This window comes from Guillardia theta (genome assembly GCF_000315625.1).
Source record: "Guillardia theta CCMP2712 unplaced genomic scaffold GUITHscaffold_51, whole genome shotgun sequence".
Lineage (NCBI taxonomy): Eukaryota > Cryptophyceae > Pyrenomonadales > Geminigeraceae > Guillardia > Guillardia theta.
This window is the reverse complement of record NW_005434623.1, coordinates 22,535-43,872: the sequence shown is the minus strand read 5'-3', so window position 1 is coordinate 43,872 and position 21,338 is coordinate 22,535. Positions and strand designations below refer to the sequence as shown.

The 21,338-nt window shown below is 51.2% G+C and overlaps 7 protein-coding genes across 7 annotated transcripts; 4 read left to right on the top strand and 3 right to left on the bottom strand.

The window, feature by feature from the left end:
- Positions 1-1,883: 1,883 nt before the first annotated feature.
- GUITHDRAFT_111280 (hypothetical protein) lies at positions 1,884-3,925 on the top strand (the record flags this gene model as incomplete). The annotated part of the gene is made up of 2 exons (XM_005829519.1): positions 1,884-2,059; positions 2,107-3,925. The coding sequence occupies 2 exons, from the start codon at positions 1,884-1,886 to the stop codon at positions 3,923-3,925; spliced, it is 1,995 nt and encodes a 664-aa protein (XP_005829576.1).
- Positions 3,926-4,531: 606 nt separating this feature from the next.
- On the top strand, positions 4,532-9,981 carry GUITHDRAFT_141026 (hypothetical protein; the record flags this gene model as incomplete). The annotated part of the gene is made up of 27 exons (XM_005829518.1): positions 4,532-4,625; positions 4,683-4,787; positions 4,838-4,889; positions 4,941-5,001; positions 5,049-5,106; positions 5,159-5,253; positions 5,296-5,336; positions 5,379-5,445; positions 5,488-5,547; positions 5,601-5,669; positions 5,954-6,004; positions 6,049-6,076; positions 6,534-6,576; positions 6,621-6,708; positions 6,758-6,942; positions 6,987-7,233; positions 7,374-7,427; positions 7,473-7,610; positions 7,831-7,955; positions 8,296-8,421; positions 8,748-8,822; positions 8,900-8,993; positions 9,216-9,292; positions 9,422-9,453; positions 9,500-9,570; positions 9,668-9,690; positions 9,873-9,981. The coding sequence occupies 27 exons, from the start codon at positions 4,532-4,534 to the stop codon at positions 9,979-9,981; spliced, it is 2,268 nt and encodes a 755-aa protein (XP_005829575.1).
- A 72-nt stretch (positions 9,982-10,053) lies between these two features.
- On the bottom strand, positions 10,054-12,701 carry GUITHDRAFT_164052 (hypothetical protein; the record flags this gene model as incomplete). Its single annotated transcript, XM_005829517.1, has 13 exons — positions 10,054-10,172; positions 10,514-10,559; positions 10,665-10,729; positions 10,877-10,975; positions 11,144-11,168; positions 11,218-11,273; positions 11,488-11,559; positions 11,606-11,657; positions 11,707-11,825; positions 11,946-11,975; positions 12,029-12,172; positions 12,215-12,307; positions 12,534-12,701. 13 exons carry the CDS (start codon positions 12,699-12,701, stop codon positions 10,104-10,106), a joined length of 1,038 nt encoding a protein of 345 aa, XP_005829574.1. The 3' UTR covers positions 10,054-10,103.
- A 1,192-nt stretch (positions 12,702-13,893) lies between these two features.
- On the top strand, positions 13,894-14,280 carry GUITHDRAFT_153477 (hypothetical protein; the record flags this gene model as incomplete). The annotated part of the gene is made up of 2 exons (XM_005829516.1): positions 13,894-14,044; positions 14,095-14,280. Coding segments are annotated over 2 exons (225 nt in total), but the record flags the coding sequence as incomplete, so codon positions are not given.
- A 42-nt stretch (positions 14,281-14,322) lies between these two features.
- On the bottom strand, positions 14,323-15,954 carry GUITHDRAFT_153476 (hypothetical protein). The gene is made up of 4 exons (XM_005829515.1): positions 15,484-15,954; positions 15,279-15,410; positions 15,053-15,232; positions 14,323-15,008 (listed from the first exon to the last, which is right to left on the bottom strand). The coding sequence occupies exons 1-4, from the start codon at positions 15,760-15,762 to the stop codon at positions 14,367-14,369; spliced, it is 1,233 nt and encodes a 410-aa protein (XP_005829572.1). The 5' UTR covers positions 15,763-15,954; the 3' UTR covers positions 14,323-14,366.
- Positions 15,955-17,317: 1,363 nt separating this feature from the next.
- Positions 17,318-19,616, top strand: GUITHDRAFT_141024 (hypothetical protein; the record flags this gene model as incomplete). The annotated part of the gene is made up of 14 exons (XM_005829514.1): positions 17,318-17,386; positions 17,859-17,930; positions 18,087-18,170; positions 18,215-18,272; positions 18,377-18,504; positions 18,531-18,656; positions 18,692-18,737; positions 18,777-18,881; positions 18,930-19,090; positions 19,140-19,192; positions 19,235-19,291; positions 19,340-19,394; positions 19,442-19,510; positions 19,569-19,616. 14 exons carry the CDS (start codon positions 17,318-17,320, stop codon positions 19,614-19,616), a joined length of 1,131 nt encoding a protein of 376 aa, XP_005829571.1.
- A 221-nt stretch (positions 19,617-19,837) lies between these two features.
- Positions 19,838-20,732, bottom strand: GUITHDRAFT_164051 (cyclophilin B; the record flags this gene model as incomplete). The annotated part of the gene is made up of 6 exons (XM_005829513.1): positions 19,838-19,918; positions 19,970-20,059; positions 20,116-20,160; positions 20,205-20,348; positions 20,403-20,539; positions 20,594-20,732. 6 exons carry the CDS (start codon positions 20,727-20,729, stop codon positions 19,883-19,885), a joined length of 588 nt encoding a protein of 195 aa, XP_005829570.1. The 3' UTR covers positions 19,838-19,882.
- Between the last annotated feature and the right edge of the window lie 606 nt (positions 20,733-21,338).

Below are 21,338 nucleotides of genomic sequence, written 5' to 3'. Positions count from 1 at the left end.
GACGCCAGAGAGGCCGTCGAGGATGCGCTTGTCGATGACCTCGGTCTTGCCGGTCTCGGGGTTCTTGCGCTTGAGCTTGACGTCGTAGGTGATATCTCTCCATGAGAGGGTGACGGGGTTGATCTGGAGAGTGCTGTATGCGAACGTGTCGGCAGTCGATTTGCCTTTCAACCTGCTGCAGTGTTAGAAGATGAGCTCGAGCAATCACGCAAGGCTTACAGCTCATGTTTGTGTTCCGCGGTGGGAGGAGGAGGTGCAGTATTCGGGACTTGCTGCATGGGTGAGAAGGCAGGGACGCTAGGAGACTCTGGGCTGATGGGGATGGTGTAGGAGGCGCCATCGGAAAAGCCGATACCTCCTTGTAGATGAGCGGCTTGCATGTCAGGCCGCTGCATGGGAAATGAAGCTGCTGTCTCAAAGCTGCTCCCTGAATTGATATTTCGAGCTTTTGACCCTTTCCCTTTGACTACCTCCACAGGTTGATGATGGCTGCTGACAGTCATGGGGTGGGGTAGTCGAGGTGGTTTCAGTTAGTTCCGCTACGTTTCTTGGTCCTAGGTCAGCCCTATGACCCTAAGGTATGATGACGTTACACCTCTGGCTATCACCCTGATAGATTTACTGAGGCGCAAGACCGCAGGGGTGCCAGTGTTCCATTCGGCGTCCCCGAGGTACGGTAGTAAATACTGTTTCATAACAATAGTAAAGAACAACCATGTGGGGACAAGTACTAACTAGAAGTTTTAGTTCAAACGTTGAGTAAAACTTGGCAGCTGATTTCCTTCAAGAGTCGGAAGTTCAGTCACAGTTTCAATTGATCGGACTGGGCCCCGCCCCGGCCCGTGGCAGTCTCACCGTCACTGCCGCCCGAGTCTCGGATGATTACAGCCGTCGGCGGACTCACCAGCCCGTGCTCAGTCACTTGAACTTTCCGAGTGAAGGACACTGACAGTCAGTGATGGCTATCAGGCCCCCGGCCGGGCCCGGCCAGCCCGGTCAACTTGGCAAGCCTCCTCCGAAACTGCCAGGATGGACCGTATTTGCCAAGTTGTGAGGGAGTCACTTGCTCGAGTCTGCGGCGGCGGGCACCCGGTGACCCCGTACCGTAGTACGGTCACGCCGTCACTCGATTGATCTTGAACTTTAAAAGGCTTGATGGATTGACGCTGAGATAGTAAAGTTCAGTCAACAACTAACAATGCCAGTACTGATTGCTTGGGTCAGCCCAGCAGTACCGACGAGGATCTCAGTGGCAGCGGCTGACCATCTGTGATGGCGGGTGAGAGTGCGTGACTGCCGCAGTCATTGATTTGTACCTGCCTCGTGTCACTCTCTGTGATTTCTCCCATGCTCATGTGTTATTCTCTGTGAATCGCCGCGGGGGCTGCAGTACACAACCACCCCTACTAGCATCACGCTTGACAGTACCGGTCCTGATAGAGTTCTGCAGTACCTTGTCAGCGCCCCAGTAGTACTGCTTTGTCAGCAGAAATTCAAATTTGCTAAGACTCGAGGTGGTATCGCAGGTATGACCACCTATGAAGCCAAAGCAAGTGATCCCTGTGGCTATGAGCTATTTGACTTTCCTAGGACATCTGCTACCACCGTCTTGTAGGAAATAATCCAAACCTTTGATTCTGCGACCCAACCCCTGCAATACCTGAGAGGGCAGGAAAAGGTGGGTACTATGATTGGGAAAATATAGGGTAGGAGTGATTTGTCCTACAACAGACCACAGCCACCCCTACCCTCATTTTCGGGGTCAAACTTGAGGTTACCATGGTAGAGAAGGGGGTAGGGTGAAAGAAAGGGGTCAAGCAGCATAAAAGGAACTGCAAACCCTTCGAACAACAAGCGAGCAAGCGAAACGTGGCTTAACGAACATGCAGCGGCCTGACATGCAAGCCGCTCATCTACAAGGAGGTATCGGCTTTTCCGATGGCGCCTCCTACACCATCCCCATCAGCCCAGAGTCTCCTAGCGTCCCTGCCTTCTCACCCATGCAGCAAGTCCCGAATACTGCACCTCCTCCTCCCACCGCGGAACACAAACATGAGCTGTAAGCCTTGCGTGATTGCTCGAGCTCATCTTCTAACACTGCAGCAGGTTGAAAGGCAAATCGACTGCCGACACGTTCGCATACAGCACTCTCCAGATCAACCCCGTCACCCTCTCATGGAGAGATATCACCTACGACGTCAAGCTCAAGCGCAAGAACCCCGAGACCGGCAAGACCGAGGTCATCGACAAGCGCATCCTCGACGGCCTCTCTGGCGTCGTCCGGCCCGGGGAGATGCTCGCCATCTGCGGGCCCTCGGGAGGCGGCAAGACCACCCTGCTCGACGCCATCGCCGGGAGGATCGACCCCAACCGCAAGGGCAGGAAGTTCTCCGGCGACGTGCTGGTCAATGGCAAGGTGCGCGACGAGACGTTCAGCTTGGTGGCGTCGTACGTGCAGCAGGAGTACGCGCTGCAGACGCCCTTCACGGTCAAGGAGACGATGGCATACGCGGCGGACCTGCTCATCCCCCACTCGGAGAGCACAAGGGAGGAGCGGAGGATGCGGGCGGAGAACGTGACGCACGTGCTGGGGCTGGACTCGTGCAACAACACCATCGTAGGAGACGTGTTCCGCAAGGGGCTGAGCGGAGGGCAGCTCCGCCGCCTGTCGATTGCGGTGGAGCTGGTGCGGAACCCCTCCATCCTCCTGCTGGACGAGCCGACGTCAGGCCTCGACTCGGCTGCGGCAGAGAACATCATGCAGCACTTGTCGCACCTGGCCAAGATGGGGACGACGGTGGTGTGCACTATCCACCAGCCTCCGTCAGAGGTGTGGGCCAACTTCGACAAGTTCCTCCTGCTGTCTAGGGGCAAGTGCCTCTACTTCGGGACGGCGAGCACGACGGTGGACTACTTTGCGCGCATGGGGTATCCCTGCCCGAGCCAGTCGAACCCGGCAGACTTCTTCCTGAGGCTGGCCAACACGGACTTCGAGGGTCACGCGGACATCGAGGCGCTCTCGAAAGGCTTCAAGACCCAGCCCGAGGGCATGGCGCTCGCGGCGGGAGTTGCCGCTCCCATCCAGCACGAGATCCATCCACACAAGAAGACCAACGGGTTCCTGGTGCAGCTGATGATTCTGTCGCACCGAGCCTTCTTCAACAACGCGCGTAACCCGGGTATCTTCCTCGTCCGCCTCATCATGTACGCCATGCTGTGCGCGATCATCGGCTTCATGTTTTGGAACCTCCAGCTGGGGCCGTCGGACATCAACAGTCGCATCACCATGCTCTTCTTTGTTGCTGCGTTCCTCACCTTCATGTCGGTGGCGGTGCTGCCCTTCTTCATCGTGGAGCGAGCTGTGTTCCTACGCGAGCGAGCCAACGGCTGGTATGTGGTGCCGGCCTATGTGCTGGCGACGTTCTTCATGTCATTGCCCGGGCTGTTCATGATCGCCCTGCTGAGTACGATCCTGGTGGTGCTGCCGTCGGGGCTCACGGGCTTTGGCATCTTCCTTCTCGACCTCTTCCTTGCGCTGATGGCAGCGGAGGCGTTCATGTGCGTGGTGGCGTCGGTGGTGCCTCACTACATCATCGGGATCGCGCTGGGGGCAGCGGTGTACGGCTTCTTCATGTTGTGCGAGGGCTTCATGAAGATCAAGGACGACATCCCGGACTACTTCATCTGGGGGTACTACATCGCGTTCCACACGTACGTGTTCAGGGCGTTCATGGTGAACGAGTTTGAGAACATCGACTACTTTGTCAACAGCCCGCAGTTTGCGGACGGGAAGGCGGTGCTGAAGTTCTACAACATGGAGGATAAGCCTGTGTGGAAGGACCTACTGATCGTGCTGGGGTATGCGATTGGTCTGCAGCTGATCTTCGGGACGATCCTGCAGGTGTTCCACAAGGGGAAGCGGTGAAGGGGAGGACCAAGGAGCTGGGAAGCTTCTGGTATTTGCAGTCATTGGATCACTGCGAGGATCTCACGGATAAATTTTTCGCTGCAATGTTCATCAGGATTTTTGATTTGGTGCGCTCGTTGCACTTACAGTGATTTCTGGATTTGCATTGTCGTAGATTTAGTTTGTATAATGAACTTTTGATAGCTTGGATTCGGTGTAATTCTCAATCATCGTCAGCCTCGTCAACCGTGTGAAACTTCACCTCCTCTTCTGCCGCCATGTGATTTATCAGATGGATCAATACGGTCATAGATCGGCTACTTCTTGTTTGGTTTTGCTTCTCTCCGTGTGAGTCTCGTCTCGCAGTGCGGTAAGTGCGGCGGTTAACTCAGTGCTGATCTCTCGAGTCTCTCTCACTGGTTTTTGTCTCCAGCCTCGTCTCACTGTGCGGGCACTGCGCCACCTTTACTCAAAGTTAAGTTAAAAATCAGTACGGCGGTCTCACTCAGTCACGCTCAGCGGCACCGGGGCCCGCCGGGGGCCGGCAGTGGGGACATCAACCGAAGAATGGGGGTAGACTTTGACAGCGGTCAAACCTTTCCTCAGGAGTGATTTCCTCAAACCATGCGGGCAGGAGCGAGGTTGCGGCAGGCAGCCAAGAGAGAGAAGGAGAGGATGGAAGCGGAGATGAAAGTCGAGGAGGAGAGGAGGAGGAGAGGTAATCTCATCTCTTTCTCTGAGAGGGCTACACTAATCTCGTCTCTGTCCCAAACAGAAGCTGAGCAGGCGAATTTGCGGGATGCTCGGCTGAAAGAGGAGCAGATGGGGGAGTATGCCTCGATGCTCGAGAAACTGAGACAGAATGAGCGAAGAGAGGACGGTGAGCTTGCCTTGCGCTTGTTGCTGTTAAAGTGACAGCCTCGTCTGCAGTGAGCAAGTGGGGGAGGCTGGTCCAGAAGGTGATGGATATCAAAGGATTGAGGTTAGAGTGACATCGCGCTTCTACACGTGAGTTGTTTGATGAGTCTTCAAGCTTGCGCAGTGTGGCCAAGAGATTTCTATCCATGTCAGCCATGATGTCAAGCTATCACAAGGTCTCCTAGGGTGCCTTGGCATCATTGCTGACTGATCCTCCACCAAGGGAGCTAACGACCTTCTGACGGGGACCAATGATAGTTACGTGAGCGAGGATGAGGACGGTTTGCGGCCACCTGCTTGGCTCTCGCTCTGATTCTCCTCTTCGTCCGCTAGACTTGGACTCTATCCAAGTTCCCTCCCTGTCGGTTGACGTCGCTACCAAACCACCAGCACCGCGGGCGGAAGAGACAAGCTCTCGGCTCGACAAGGTAGGGCTCTGAAAGTGTCATCCGGTGTTGAGGATGCAGCAGGATGAGGCGGAGATGCTCGTGAGGCATGCGCTAGCGATCGAGTACTGAGACCCTCCTTTGGCTCGTTGCTGATCTACGTGAAGGGCAAACACAGAGCGGGAGATTTACAACAAGTGCCGAGACTGGGAGAAGCCGATACCGTACAACGAGGTATGACCTCAAGTTTCAGGCGGATAGATGAAAGGAACAAAGGTGGTTGCTTCTGTGAGAAGAATGTCCACGGGAGCACACGAGCAAGACGGAGCAATGGAGGTGAAGGAGGGGGAGGAGAGTCGAGGACTGATCTGACGTCTTGACTGCTGCAGCTGAATTTGAAAGAATACCTGAAAGTGAACGTGAGCATGAAGCTTTATTCAAGCGAGGAGGAGTCAAAGGTTGTTTCTTGCTTGTTGGCTTTCAGCTGGATCAGTGATTTGTGCCAACCAGGTTGCCGAGCGCAAGCGACGAGCTCTAGAGCAGCTGAGGGGCAGCAACAAAGATCTTCCTCCCCCTCCCCCGCTGCGTTCTCCTCCTCCTCCTCCTTCTGCTGCCGCTTCTTCATCTCATACTCTTTCTTCTCCTCCGGTGATGTCTCCTCCCCCTTCTCCTCCTCTTTCACCAGGTCGGGTTTGAAACATTGCTTTCAACCTTTTGATGTAGTGCTTGCAAAGATCGCAAGGGAGAGGAGGATATGAATTCCCATCAAATGTCAACCGATGCGGATGAGAAGGTGAAAAGAACTGAGGAATGTGCGGCAATGCTGAAATGTCCCAGGACAAGGAGGATACTGAAGTTCATGACGGTAACCTCAACAGAGGAGAATATGCAACAGGGTAGAAAGACAAGGAGGGAGAGGAAGAGAAGGAAGAAGTGAAGAGGGATCAGACATTGGTGGAGAGGATGGAAAGATAGGCTCTCCTCTATGCCCTCTCCTCTCTCTCCTTTCTCCTCTCTCCTCTCTCCTCTCTCCTCTCTCCTCTCTCCTCTCTCCTCTCTCCTTTCTCCTCTCTCCTCTCTCGACTCTCCTCGACTCTCTCCTCTCTCTCCTCTTTGCTCTTGTCCACTGCAACGTCGCTCTATTACTGGGAGAGGGGAGAGGGGAGAGGGGAGGAGAGGAAAGGAAGGTAGCTGAGCGAGTAGTTCTCGCGATCTTCAATTCACTAGCGCTCGGGGAGAAACGAGAGGCCGGGGGTCACCCCATACCGATCTTTGACTGACGCGTTTGACGTTTTTCTTTGCTGATCACCCCACTACAACAGCTGAGAAAGTTGGCACACCGCCTCCACCTGAAGTCCGGGAGGAGTGAGTGGCGGGATGGGCAGCTCTGGAGGCTAACGGCCCTACAGACCTGAAGCTCTTTATGGCGACGAATCTGTTTCCCAGCTCGACACCAGCTACGAGCTGCCATCCTTCTCTCGGGACTCTCCTACTCTTGTAAGCCGCTGCCTCAGCAAATCCCCAGCTGACGTTTACGGATTCCCAGCTGTCCTTGATGGAAGAGCCCCACCAGAAAGAGCCCACCAAGATGCCCAAACGCCTCCCCCCAGATCCTCATCCTCCTCCTCGTGCTCGGCCCTGTCCTCCTCCTCCTCCTCGTCCTCGTCGTCCTCTGCGAGCTCAGGGCAAGACTCTCCCGACGCTCCGGGCTCCTCTGCTCCCGACAGAACGGTGAGGCGTTGGGGAGCATGTGCGGGTGAGTGAGGAAGACGCAGCTTGAAGGAGCAGCCGGGGGTCACCGTCATGTCCATGTCGATTGCGGTGGGAGGGGACCAGGACAAGGAGATGAAGGAATGGAGGAAGGGAGTGTCAGCAGAAATCCTCGTCCTGGAGGAAGAAACTCTCCTCTCTTCCTCCTTCCCCTCCTCCTCCTCGTTGCTAGCCAGCGCCGACAGTCGACATTTGTTGATAGGAGAAGTAACGAAGAGGCGGGAGATCGCAGGCGGCAAGATCAAGGCCGGGGTGAGCTGGAGAGCTTAGCAGGAGGAGGAGGGGTGGTGGGGGGCTGGAGAAGGGGTGGGAGGGGGAGCAGGAGGAGGAAGAATGAATGGGAGGATGGATGAGTGAGAGGAGGAAGAGGCAATCGTGTCAACCGTGTGCAGGAGGGGTCGTGCATGTTTGCGGGGGACAGCAGAGACGGGAGGCAGCTGGAGCTGGTGAGAGAGGTTAAGGATGAGCTGAGAATGTCATGATTTGAGCAGTTCTGGTTGAATCCTTGCACCATCTTCCTGCTGGAGTCACCCAAGATGGTTTGTGTGACGCTGGTGAAGGAGGAGACAGTGCTGGGAGTCTCGTTTGTCTCCGGAAGGAAGTTGATGGAGATGTTGAAGTCACTGACGGTAGGAGGCAGAGAAGAAAGAGAAAGACGTGATGTGATGTGATGTGATGTGATGTGATGTGATGTGATGTGATGTGATGTGATGTGATGTGATGTGATGTGATGTGATGTGATGTGATGTGATGTGATGTGATGTGATGTGATGTGATGTGATGTGATGTGATGTGATGTGATATGATTTGAACTGTTTTTTCTGTCTGCACTCACGAGCTTGCTGGCAGAGAAATAATTCTTTCATTCACGCTGCTGCCATCTGCTCCCTCAAGATCTTCTCTTGTACTGGCAGACAAGTCAGAGATGGCAGGAGACAGCAACTCATGCTCGACCTCACCATCACTCCTTATAGGTCAGCCTCCTGTTCTGTTCCTCCATGCATCTCGCTACCTTCCTTTCTTTTCCTCCCCCTATTCCTCTTGTCATCGCCGCCATCTCGTCTTCTGCTCCCTCCCTCGTCTTCATGTTTCTTTTCTTATGATGATCATATTCATTATCACGGCTTCTTCTTCCTTTTCTTCTTGCTGCTGCTGCTGCTGCTGCTGCTGCTGCTGCTGCTGCTGCACTTCCTCCTGCATTCCTGTCAAACTTTCAATCCACCATTTTGTTTGCATTTTGTTTCCTCCTGCTTTTTATTGTCTGCCTCCTAGCTCAATGTCTTTCTTGTCTTTTATTCATTTGCGTGCTTGCAGGTCTGTCAACTCTAAAGCAGCGAATTCAAAATCTTTGACGGGTAAAGACCCTGAGACAGTAGAGAAGTCAGAGCAAGAGCAAGGAGGAGGGACGGGGAGAGGAGAGAGAGAAAGAAGGAGCGGAAGGTCAGGAGGAGGCAGGAGGGGAAGGGAGGAGAGGAGAAGGCAGTAGAAGCACCGAGCTGTTCTGATGTGTAGTTACAGCAAGGAATGAAGTTCGAAGAGCAAGTGAAAGTTTCGAAGAGATCTCCTCCTCTCCTGCTTACCGCAAGAGCCTCATGGGACCCCTCGCGCCTTGCAAGGCCTGGTAATAAGTAATCCCTGCTGGTGCTGCTCTACTGTGACTTCCATTCTCTTCCAAATCTTGTGTTGCTCAGTCATCTGTTGTCGCTCTTCTCCTCTTCGTCATACCTTTACGTCTTCTCCTCTCCGACTCCTCACAACCCTTCCAGGTCACTTCCCTACACCTCCATCGAGTTTGACGTCAAGTCGGCTGAAGTTATCTTTCAGATCTCTGCCAACGAAAAGTTGAACCCTCCTGCTTCCTATCTCAACTCTTTCCCTCATCTTTGTCTTCCTGTTCTCTTGTCAACTTTCACGCCAGGCAGGGTCTCTGGCGAGGGCCATGGGAGGACATGCAGGTCGTAGAGCAACAGAGCAAGAGCAGCGAGAGCTTTGTGATCCTCCGACCCAAGAGAGTGAGAGGCGATGAAGATGACGATGACAATTACGATGGCGATGGCGATGACGATGGCGATGCTGCTGATCTGCCGCTGATGTTGTTGATGATGCTATTAAAAGTTGTTTTCGTATTCGTCATTGTTGATTTTCATTGTGATGCCGTCCACTTTGTTATAATATTTGAATGCTGCGTGAAGATCCAAGAGAGAAGAATCCATATCTGATGTCTGATGAAACAGATTCCATCAAGCTGGGTTTCAAACTTCGGTCACAACGTCTTTGCAACTTTGAGTCTACGAGTTTGGAGTGACTTCAAGTGAGTTCGAGAAATCACAGTCGACTTTCCTGCTCTGACACGAACAAGACTGAAAGTAGATGATGCAACCGAGAAGAGAAAGATGTGACGTTTGTTGTTTTCTTCGTCATCGTTGCTGAACCTCGACAGGTCGACGAGGCAGGTCAAGCTGAACAAAGTCAGTAAGTTGACACCTGCGCCTCAAATCGTGATTGTCGTCTTGACCAGGCTCAGCAAAACCACGCCAGGGGAGAGGAGCAGCAAGATCAGCATCAGCATCAGCATCATACCACAAACAGGTCAATCATGGCATGGCATGAAGATTGTTGAATGTTTGCAGCTCTCAGCACAATGACGTTGCTCTTCCAAGGCTGAACTTGACTTACAACACAACAGGTAGAGAAAAGTCACAAAGCGAGGTAGAGAAAGAGTCATACAACATGTAGCTGTGGGTCATATAACAACATGTAGCCAAGAGTCATCCTTAGTCGCTGTCTTTTCGTTCTTGACCTGCTGGTTATTTTTAGGGCCTCATCGTGAACATTTCCCAGCTCGTCGGTGAAGCAGCGGAGTTTCTAGAGCCTCTATGACTGTCTTGTAGGAACACCCTAGCTGGGATCCCTACACTGAGGTTCGAGGAGAACTTGGGGGAAGACGGGTCGCCGAAGGCTCCGTTGCTTCTCCCTCCTCCTTGCAGGCCCCACGGGTGATGGAGATGGGACCAGGAAGAGAAGGGGGTGGGGGGGGGGGGGAGAGGGCAGAGAGAAGTTTCAAGAGAAGATCAAAGAGAGGTTTGAATGTACCATCAATATTGAATGAGATTTGAATGTTATTACACTATCAAGTTTGGATCGAAACCAACCCTCTTGTCTCTGTCCAGGCTTCTGATTTCTTGCAGCTCCTGTCATCCTTTCAGTCTTGAAGCATCACACCGAGAGAGAGAGATGCTGCATCCACATTAAATGTCTACTCACTTGTAAGCTGACCACACCTCTGCTGCTGCTGCTGCTGCTGCTGCTGCTGCTGCTGCTGCTGCTGGACCTATTTACGCTTGCACCTGTACCTTCTCCACCTGCACATGTTCCTGCTCCTGCTTCTTCTTCTGATGGTGCTGACTCCCTACACTGCTGGTTCTCTGCTGCTACATCTGCCCCTTCTTCTGCTCAACATACGTGATTGTTCACACCATGCAGGAGGAAGAGAAAAAGAGAACGAGGAGGGTACAGAAAACTTTGATCTCACCTCCTCCGTCAATCTGAAATCAGTTGATTGAAAGTTCTCCTGCAATCTGCAAGGTTGAAGTGACATAGTAGCAATATGCCTTCCTTATTTCTATCAAGTATTCAAGCACTCTCATCCACGTTATGATCATAATCATTTGTCATAGAGCAACCTTGCACTTGATTCGGACTTGACTATTGGCAAGATGTTCTCCTGAAGAAGCCAACGGATGATTACCTAGAGTTTAAAGAGTTAACAAAGCATTGATGGAAAGATCAACATCCTCCTCCTCACGATCAGTTTCATCATCCCTTTCATCACTTCATCAACATCGTTCCCATCAATGCATCGCCATCCTCAAAATTCGATCATGTCTGAATGTGCCTGAGGGACGCTCTTCTTGTATTTGCTTGAGAGCTTGTGCAGCGTGGGGTCTTGCAGGAGTTGTCGGTCACCATGAGCGAGGGGAGACGAGGCATGTACCTGAAAGGTGAAAGAACGAGTGAAATCGATGAAACAAAACTCAACCATGATATGAGAAGAATTGCAACCAGGCAGCAGAGCAGACAGAATCAGAAACAGTGAGCATGACGTGTTCCAGACAGAGAACAGTAAAAGAAGAGCGGTCTCATTCCGAGCGCCAAGACTTACTTGTATGCCTTGCTGCTGGCAGAAACTGCAGGCGAAGAATGAGAAAAGGAAGAAACTTGTGTTGCCCTGCTTACCTCACTAACTCCCTTTGTTGAAAGTAGGGATGAATCTCCATCTGTACCACATCCGGCTGAGATCAAAGACGTCAGGAGGTAAACATCAGCAGAAGAAGAGATTCAAAAAACAGGAACTTGAGCAGAGAGAAGAGAGCAGACAGAGTAGAGTAGAGTCGAGTCGAGTAGAGTCGAGTAGAGCAGAGCAGAGTGGAGTGGAGTCGCAGAGTGGAGATAAATGAGTTTGAAAAGTTGTGCAAAAGCAAAGGAGGAGGAGGAGAGCACTTCAACCTTGATTCGACAACTTGCTAACAGTTCTTTCATGTGTCTCCTGACATAGTTTGACACCCCGATGTGTTTGACCTGCCGCCTTCCTGTCATCGCATGCCTTTCAGCCCAATGAAATCACCTTCCCCGCCATCTTCAGATCCTCCAGGGCCCTCCATGTTTCACTCCTCAACCTGACGGAGCAACTGGTCAGGGCGGCATCTTCCAGCAGGGGCCCAGCACTTCTTGTTCTTCGCGGGGCTCTGAAGCGTATCGATGGTTCCCGGGAAGTGGATGAGCATCAGCTCGAGTGAGTCGTCGACATTGAGGTTTGAGCAGGACAAGCCGAACGCCTTCTTTGTCTTGATACAGCATCATGCATGTTAGCTCCGACAAGGTCGTCATGTGAAGACAAAGGTCTCATCTCGATTCACGGATCAGCTACATCGTATCGCATCAAGACAGACAGGAAAGAAAACAACCTGGTCGTAGCCCATGTCATCAAACCATATCTGAGGCGCAAGTCACTGCCATCACACCAGTCAAGCGATCTCCCACGAGTCACCTTGGAGCAAACTTTGACGTCGCTCTTCTGGAGGAGTTTAGAAGCCACCTGCCGCGAGCATGCGACGATAGGGTCGCAGTCAATCGGCGATCTCAGACCCACAGCCCTCACCGCCTCATCGATCGCCTCTCCGATGGATCGCTCCTACCACCAGGCTCAGTCGGGGCCAGTAGCCTCCTCGCTCACGTTGTTGTAGTGAGCAGCTGTGTCGACGAAGCGATACCCGACTCTCAACGCATCCAGCACTTGGCGCTTCGTCTGATCAAACGGACTCACTCGCTGCGATAAATCGAAGAGTCTCCACGAAACTCGAGCTCGAGTGCTCAACGGCACAGAGCTCTCAGGCAACAAGCAAGAGGACCCACTGCATCACAAATCTTGTTGTTCTCGTCGGGGTCAGAAGATGTTGGGAGCTGAAGCAGAGAAGAAATGGACTCAGTCCAATGAGGGAAATTGAGGAGAGCGATACAGTCAGATCAAGGGACAAGTAGCGAAGAATGTTTACCTCGCACGGGCAACATGTTCCCAGCCCAACTTGAAGGGCAAGACCGCTGTCCTCCTTGGAGATCGCAGGAATCGCTTGAAACAGCCACAGCAGGCCGAGGTAGAATACTTGCTTCCTAGTCAGTGTGGGAGGAGTCGGATGAGAGAGAGACTTCGCCATCCCTGCCATTGTCCAACCTTAGAGAAGCAGCACAGGAACAGCAAAAAGAAAAATATTTTGACCGGTCGAGACTCGCTGGCGAGTGGGCAAGTGTGGTTGAAAGGATAAATGGGGGGAGAACGCAGTTCTCGGCAGGAAGGCAGGTTGTAGCATTCTTCCTGGGCCACAAGGTCATCATTGTCTTGGCAACGATCTCCTTTCACTCCTTCACTTCTCTCTTCACCTCGAGCGTCTGCTCTTGTCTCTTGTCCTTCGTTGTCCTCTCTACTTTGATGCCAACCCTCTTTTTAATTTACGCCTGCTCAATTTTGAAAAGGCGTGTAGCAGACAGCGTGTAGTTGTGGCGAGTTTGAATCTTGATTGGCGGCCCGCCGGGCCCGGGAGCCCGCACTACGTCGCAAACAAAATAAAATGAGTTATATCTAAGTCATTATGGTACAGATTTATTTATAGAAGTTTATGTATGTACGAAGCAATTGAAGGATTGTGGTTCTGACAATTTTTTCCTCATTTTATATATTGTACCACATTTATATAATGATTTTTCGAACACATGTAAAAAGGTACTGCAATATATAAGTTACTTTATAAATATCTACGACATCACTCTCTATTACTTATACAAAAGCCTTGGGGTCCTTTTAAGTTCTAAATCCGGAAACCCGCGGTACCCGCAATGGTGAGCAAAACAATCCAATGTTACTCTCCCTTACGCCCTAGCGCTTCATCCCGACTCTCTGATTGTATGTCAAGCCTGAAATATGATTGGAAAGATTGATATTCCTTCATGACGTTGATTGCTTGCCCCGCACATCCCCTTCCCAGAGCTAATTTGCTTTCAATGCTGTTACATTCGGGCAGCAATTTCCCTTTGCACGAAGTGATTATGATGATGCATTTTGTAATTCAGTTTTCTTCTGATGTTTTTGAAGCCTTGTTATTGTAATGCGAACAATTCAATTCTTACTTTTTGCATTGCTGTCTGTCATCTGGTGTGGCTATTTCTCATCTTTATTTGGGGCCATCTGCTTTTGCATTTCACTCGAGAATCTGGTTCTTTGTAAGCGATGAACTTCCATGTTGATGATATCTCCATTGGTTTATGTCACGTCTTGCATGCGTTTGATATTTATATGCCAACCTTGCCTTGTTCATTTCGTTCGAGGCTTGCTTGTTTGATAGTATTTGACGTTTCGTCTAGATCGCAAAATTCCTTCCCGATAGCAACAAGGAGCAGTCCGATTACAGGAAGCAGCGCTTCCAGATGCTCTTTGGTGGCATTGATGCTGTTGCAAATGCCGCTGGATCTGGTGATTCTTCGGACCCCATCGCTGCGGCGTTGGCTGCTCACGGTGAAAGATTGAAAGATTATTTGTGCTTCCCATGTTAATTTGGGATGCAGGAGATTCTCAGAGGAACAAGAAGAAATCCATCAACTCGACCAATTTCTTCTCCACCAACTCGCATTGGATGTAAAATTGATCACATCTGTACATGCAGATAGTGGAAACGTTAGACGGAAGCAAGCGACTGTCCTCAAAGCAGCAACAGGGGCTTACAATGTTATGAAGTGAATCTTTTTACCCGACATTGTTTCAACCTTTTGACACAATTATATCACAATTTTTTCCATTAATATTCCAAATATTTATTCATACATTCAATCGCAGCCATCTAAAATACTTCTGCTGCATTTCGTAACATGGTTCTTGGTGTCAAAATGTCATCCAAGACCTTGACAGCACAACCATGGCTTGTCCTGACCCATTTTTTACCTATTCCAGGTAAGTATCTTCTACAGGCCTGAGGACTCCAAGTTGACACTTCGTGTTCCTTTGCATCATCGTCAACTGAGTCTTCCGCAGCAACCTTGCGCTGGGTCACTTCCGTTTGCTGCTCCATGAGTTTGGGGCTGATCAGCTTCTTGCTGGAGCCACGCACAATCAAATTCTTTGCTTCGGTTGACTTCTTCTTGAAAGAGTTCTGTGCAAGGAACTGCTCAATTTTCATCTTTTCTGTCTTGGATACAAACGTGGTTGCTCTCTTCAACTTAAAACTTGAGTTGTTGCCCTCCGAAGGATTTTGTCTGTTTCGCATTGAAGCAAGAATTACTTGGTCATCTGTTTTTACATTTCCTTCTTCATCAATAATATCGTCGGAGCACAACCGCATGGAAGGTTGTCTAGCAACAAAAGCATTCTTTGATAACAGCCTGTGCGATCCAGATCTAGCCAGCTTGGAAGAAGGAGAGTTAGAGCTATGAAGCCTCCAGCCAGCTGCGTCTCCCTTTCGTGAAGGCCATCTGGGGAGCTTTAGCTGCTTTCAAGTCAGAGGCCCTAAGGGAGATGCAGACATCTTACCCCACGACCAGGACTCAACAGCTTTCTGGAGGAAGACATCTTGAGCCATCCTCGTCTGATGTTGACTGATTGTATTTCTTCATGCGCTTGCTCGAGAACTGCCCGGGCCTTCAAAACTTCTTCGTTGGCGCTGTCTATTTGATTCCTCATTGCCTGGACTTGCGAAGAGAGGCTGAAAGCCTGTGACAATATAAGATACTGCAAATGCATGGAAAATGATATCCACCATAGCCATCTGAATCTTTCTCGCAGCCTTCTGCATTCTTGTCCTTGCCAGAAGGGATGAAGTATTTTTTTGTGAAGACGCGGGTCTTTTAAGCTCTTCTTTTGTTGGCGCCTTGATATCAGACATCTCCTGCTGAAAAAAAGAGATCAGTAAGCACGAAGGTCAAATGTGTGGTACATATGATCTATCAAAAGCGTAGGCTTACCAGAGTCGCAATATCTGCAGGGAGAGAAAGTCGTTTTGACAACGATGTCTTGGCTCTGCTCGCCGACTCTGTTCTGGCGAGGCTAATCGACTTGCGGCTTGTCGGAGAGGAGTGTTTGTTGGGAATTGCAGCAATGGAGACCTTGCGAGTCTTGGGGCTTTGAATCAAGTGAGACTTCGTTTTGATTGACGGCCTTCGCGTGACTTCCTCAACAGAATGAATTGTAAGCCTCCGTGACTTCTGTGAGGTTCGCTTTGGAATTGCATTTTCAGTTGACATTCGTCTACTCAAGTTTCGACCATTCAATGCAGATGAAGTCGAAATCGGTTCAACGTCGAGGGGAGGAGGATGTTTGTTGCGCATGTTCTAGTTTCCTCTCAAGAGGTGTCAAAGATCCGTGAAAGTTGTTTTGGAGGAGATAAGCTTGACAGCGAGGAAAGAAGAGGAAAAGAGTGGATGGGGAGGATGGGGGAGTGATGACGGAGGGAGGGGTGATGATGATGACTAGCAGAGTCGAAGGGTGCAGTCGTACTCAACGGGGGTAAAATTGATCGGGTGCTTTTAGAGGAGAATGGTGGGGTACTGAAGGGGGTGGTAGCTTGAGTATATTGATGATGAATTGCGATTTCGTACTGCTTCACATACTCGCCCGAGATTCTGAATGAAAAATTCTATAAATGCAACGTCTCACTTGTTGTATTTTTATATTCACTATTTTGGGTTTACTCCATAAGAGTCCAACGAGTGGATAAACGGTCGAAACCTATTCTTTTCGTCCATCATCCAGTCAGCAGTCAATGGTCCGGGACCGGGTAGACCCCCACCATCTTATTCATTGCACGGTACCCCCTGATTCCCTGGAAGGGGTCAGGGGGGCCGGTGACGTACCAGACAACTTAAAAAAGCCCATGACTCGAACTTTCATTTCATCACTAGATCATCACCCGGGGCCCGGAGGCTCACAGCCGGCCGCTGCCACGGTGATCGGACAGAGATCGGCTCGAGTTACGGCGCAGTACTAAAGACATCCGATACGGTCTTAAATTTAAGTTTGCGCGGCCACTGACACTGTGCGACAGTGTCAGGGTCAAGCCTCCAAGCCTCCCAGTCGTCTCTCCTGATTGTCCTCGTACTGATGAAAGTTTTAACTTAACTTTGAGTAAATGAGAGTACACGGTCTTCGGCTGAGTAAAGGCTTTACTCAGTATTTTACTCAAAGTTACCGTCCGAGGTCACTACTGTGAGTGACTCGGACTAACTGAAGTTCGGAACTTCTTGGTCGGACGGTACTACGGTAGCCAGAGTCACCGTGGCGGCCGAGCCTGACCGTACTCCGAGTGACCCGGCGGCTCCCGGCCAACCGTCCTTTGGGCTTCCGAAGTTCGCTGCCGCATCTCTTTAAACCCGGCGGGCCCACGCGGCGGCCGGATCGGACAGGTCAGCCTGTGCCACCGGCCCGGAACGTCGACTCCGCTCCGAGGCTCCGCGGAGTACCGTGCGCGGCGTCAGTGACTCCGATCCGAGTCATCAGTCCGTCACCCGACACGGTACGGCGAGTCACCCACTGCGGCTTGAACAGCCTGAGCCTCCGACCTCGGACCGCCCGGGCCGTAAACCCAGTCCGGCGGATCGGATCGTACTGACTAGCAACTCAGTGAACTTCCGGTTAAATGACCCCTCAGGGGGCCATAAAGGAGGCTCCTTTACTCAAAGTTAAGTTAAAGATCAGTACGAGGACAATCAGGAGAGTAATAATAATACCTTCTAACCAGTAATAATGATTATACAAAAATAATCGGCTGGCCCGCTTCAAGACAATTTTTGAATCGGCGTGATGGCGACGTTCCTCCATGAGCTCTCTTCCTTTGCCATGGCAGTAGACGAAGACAGAGCAGAACTGAAGGTGAGGAGGATAATCTTCACTGCATCAATCGTTCCCCTGCTCCCACCATGATTTTCCCTCTCCTCCTCGTCTACCAAATCATTATGCTGTTGTTCAAACAATCATCTAGCATTCAAGATTATCGAGCATGCATTCATACTTTCTTCTAGCATCACTGCAGTCACCATGCAATATGGTTGTCATCATCACTGTTGGTTTTTGCCGTCATGTTCATCTTCGCAATATCAGAGATCACAGGGTCTTTTTGTACTCATCCTCATTATGTTGCTCCTGCTTCTTCCTTTATCATAATTTACGGAATCATCAAACCATCGTCGCTGATGTGGCGATCCTTGCTCGAACCCTCATTCAAATCGCAATGTTCTCACTGATAAGCTGGGTTATGATATCAGACTCTATCGGCTGACATTTTCGTTGACTCCTCGAGTCACTACCGTCTCTGAACCTTCCTTCCTACTGAAACACATGGCAGGCCGCCTTGCAGCATCCTCCGGCTTCCTCAGGGGCGGTGGCGTCAAGGATCCCTTTCCTGGAGGACATGAAAGTATTCTTGCTGGTCTTGTTTTCTCATCTCAATCAACGCAGGATGATGTTCACAGCACAAGAGATCAAATCAGTCGACTTCTGCATTCTTTGCACTCTCCTACTTTGCATGTGTGAAATCCTCTTACACGTATTTCAGCAGTGACCATCTCTCCAGGAGATCTGTAAGGTATACAAAGGCATGAGTGCAGAAAACCAGAAGCTCATCGACTGTCTCGAGTGCCAACTTGAGTCCGACCCTGTGAGTTCGATTCCCTCACCTCGGTAGAGTGACAACATGTGCAGGCCAACGGATATGTCCCATTCAATGCCAAGTGCCTCCACGACATTGATGCAAGCCTTGGTAAGACAGAGGAAGAGGAGAGTATGATGGTGATGTCGAAGAGGAGAGGCGGAGGGGAGGGGAGGGAGAGGGGTGGAAAGACCAGTCGTCTCACATGTTGGCAGATTGTATGCAGGACAAAAGCAAGCTCTCGCTGGTGGAGACCTTGACCCCATGCGTCAAGAAAGCGTCAATTGACGTCAGCGTCGGAGTCAAGTTCGAGTCTCCCGCGCCAGTCCCCGCATACCTGCAGGTCTCGCGTGCTTGCATGTGGCACAGGTTGAGGATGAGCAGGTGGAGCCGAAGACGCCAGACCTCGAGGATTTCGCCATCTCCTCGCTTTCCTTGGGAATTCTCAACGAAGCTGCAAGCAAACATCCCGCTGCCCTGAAGGAGGCGACCCAGGTGACAACAGCCTTATGTTTGAAGTGACTAACAAGAGGAAGGAGATTGAATCGAGTGCCCCCAAGTCCCAACCTGGTTCAGGTTAATCGAATCTCATGCTGTCTGACTGCATGCGAACAGATGAAAACAGTTCTCCAAACTTCAATTTCTCTCCTCTGCATGGAAAGTATGAATTCCTTAAAGCAGCCAAGAAATCCCCGGAAAAGATCCCATTCCATCTTCCTGGTAGATTTACATCTTATGAGTTGTGAGACATCGAAGATGGATCTGCAGAATGCGAGGCAGAAGCTCTGTCCAACCCACCTGCTCCTCCCGCAGAGCTGCCAGCTCAGCAAGAGGAGGCCTCCTCCTTACAGATCACCTCAAGATCCAAAGTACTCAAGGCGCCTGCCGAAGAGGCTCGAGGAGAAAGCATGTTCCCTCTTATGGCTGAGGTAAAGTCATCTCCTCCTGGACCCATAAGGGTTTGATCTGGCCCTTCAGGTATCGGGGGAGGACTTTGCTGCTGTTCCCGATTATCTTCGGCACCAAATCAGGTTGATCCCTCTGCTTTCTTCTCTCTGGTTGAACCCTCCCAGCTGCGACGAACTGAACACTACCATCAAGAAGATAAACGAGTTCGTAACGGACAAGCGGTCAGCTTCTTGCACGCGCTCCAGTACTCTGATGCTATGGTATTGCAGATTCGAACAAGACATGGCGGGAGGGTCAGACGCGCTCACGATAGAAGAGATGCAGGTATGCGCGATCTCCTGCTGTTGTTTGTTCACCTGGCGTGCTTGCAGCAAAAAATCAAACTTGGAGTGAAGACCAAGGCGTTTGTCCTTCTTCTCATGAGCCTCTCGCGCATCAAGGTTAGCGACTGATCCCTCTTGTCTCTTGTGCTGCTTTAATTTAATCGATTTGTGCCAGACGGTCAAGGCAAAGACCGGAATCGCTTACACCATCGTCTCTCAATGACGCACCAGAAGATGAGATGTCTACAGGGACGTGTTGACTAACATTTCTTGGCTGATAATCATATCTGCCGGTTGAATATTCTACAAGACTTTCACAACGAAAAAATTAAGAGATTTGAGATGCCACTGATCTAGGAGTTCGTAGACATATCCAATCAATGGGCTCATCGAGCATCACCGTTTTGAGGCTGAAGAGTACATGAATAAGTATCAGAGCAAATTCGCTTGGAGTGCGTTGGCTGTTTTACTCTCTCGCGCAAAGTACACTTATTCCTTGAGCTCTCCAGACTTGGCGATCTTGACCTGAACATGATGAGGTCAGGCGGCTGAAACTTAACTGCAGCTGATAGACACCTCCTTCTCTGGCTTGTCACGGCCGTCAGTCTTGGAGTTCTCGATCTTATGAACGAGGTCCATACCCTCAAGAACCTCTCCGAAAACAACCTGATTCACAATCAAATTCAGTTTCTCAAGATTCCGAGCTCCAGCTGCTGTCGTACATGCTTGCCATCGAGCCAGGGCGTGGGCACGGTGGTGATAAAGAACTGAGAAGTGTCAAATGCGCAAACGAATCTCCGCAAATGACAACCTGCGAGCCATTGGTGTCCTTGCCAGCATTGGCCATGGAGAGCAATCCTCCCTTGGTGTGCTTGAACTTGAAGTTCTCATCCGCAAACCTCTCTCCGTAGATGCTCTTTCCGCCGGTACCGTCTCCACGAGTAAAGTCTCCACCCTGTTGTTGGTAAGCAAAGGTGTACATCTCAGGACAAAGTGGATATTGAAGGACCTGGATCATGAAGTTCTTGATCACACGATGGAAGATAGATCCCTCGTAACCGAATCCCTTCTCGCCAGTAGACAAGGCGCGGAAGTTTTCTGCAGTCTGTGGGACACTCTTGCCATAGAGCCCCATCACGATGCGGCCTAGATAAATGCAGTCAGGACAACTGAGGGTCGAGATCAATTCTGCAGCCTCACCGGCGTCCTTGCCATCAATGGTGATGTCAAAGAAGACCTTGGTAGTGACCTTGGGACCCTTCTTCTTGGCCTCAGCTCCGACAGTAGCAAGAACCAACAGAGCAGCAACAGTAGCGAGCTTCAACGATCGAATCATACTGCAGGACGAGATCAGAGAGATGGCAACATCTGCAAAGAATGACAGACTTGTCCTTCATGACAAGATAGTTTATCAGTCCGTATTCTTCCTAGCTAAACTAATTCCTTTGACAATGAAAATATGATTCTAGCGATGTTCTACAACCCCGAGTGTCATAATCGTCGACCTTGTATCCTCCCCCCACCCCCTCAAAGACCCTATCTGCCTCTGTCTCGTCCTGTCCTTATCTCGAGAGCCTGTGTCATCCAGCTTCTACTTCTTTGTCCTCCTCTGACACCATCCTCGGCGAAGAATCTTGCCATGTATTCCGTTATTTCTGACGTGTCCACCGGTTACATCTCTGCGCGGGCGGCCGGCGGCGGGGGGCCCGGGCCGGGCGGCCGGGCGCCCGGCGCCCCCTCGCGAGCCTCGAGTCAGGCTCCGCTCGCCGCGCCCTCGGAGTACGGTCCGGGCGCGCAACTTTGAGTAAATGTGCCACAATGTCACCGCGGCCCGGGGCCGATCCGTGACGGTGACCGCCGTGTACCGTACGGTGTCCGCCCGGGCCGGCCGGCGGGCCGCACTGCCGCCGGCCGGGCGGCCCGGGCCCCGGGCCCGCCGGGCAAA

Coding starts and splice junctions, on each gene's coding strand:
- GUITHDRAFT_153476 (XM_005829515.1), bottom strand. CDS start 15,762: ATGTCAACTGAAAATGCAATTCCAAAGCGAACCTCACAGAAGTCACGG. Junction 15,411..15,483: donor CTGCAGATATTGCGACTCTG/GTAAGCCTACGC, acceptor TCTTTTTTTCAG/CAGGAGATGTCTGATATCAA. Junction 15,009..15,052: donor TGTTGAGTCCTGGTCGTGGG/GTAAGATGTCTG, acceptor ACTTGAAAGCAG/CTAAAGCTCCCCAGATGGCC.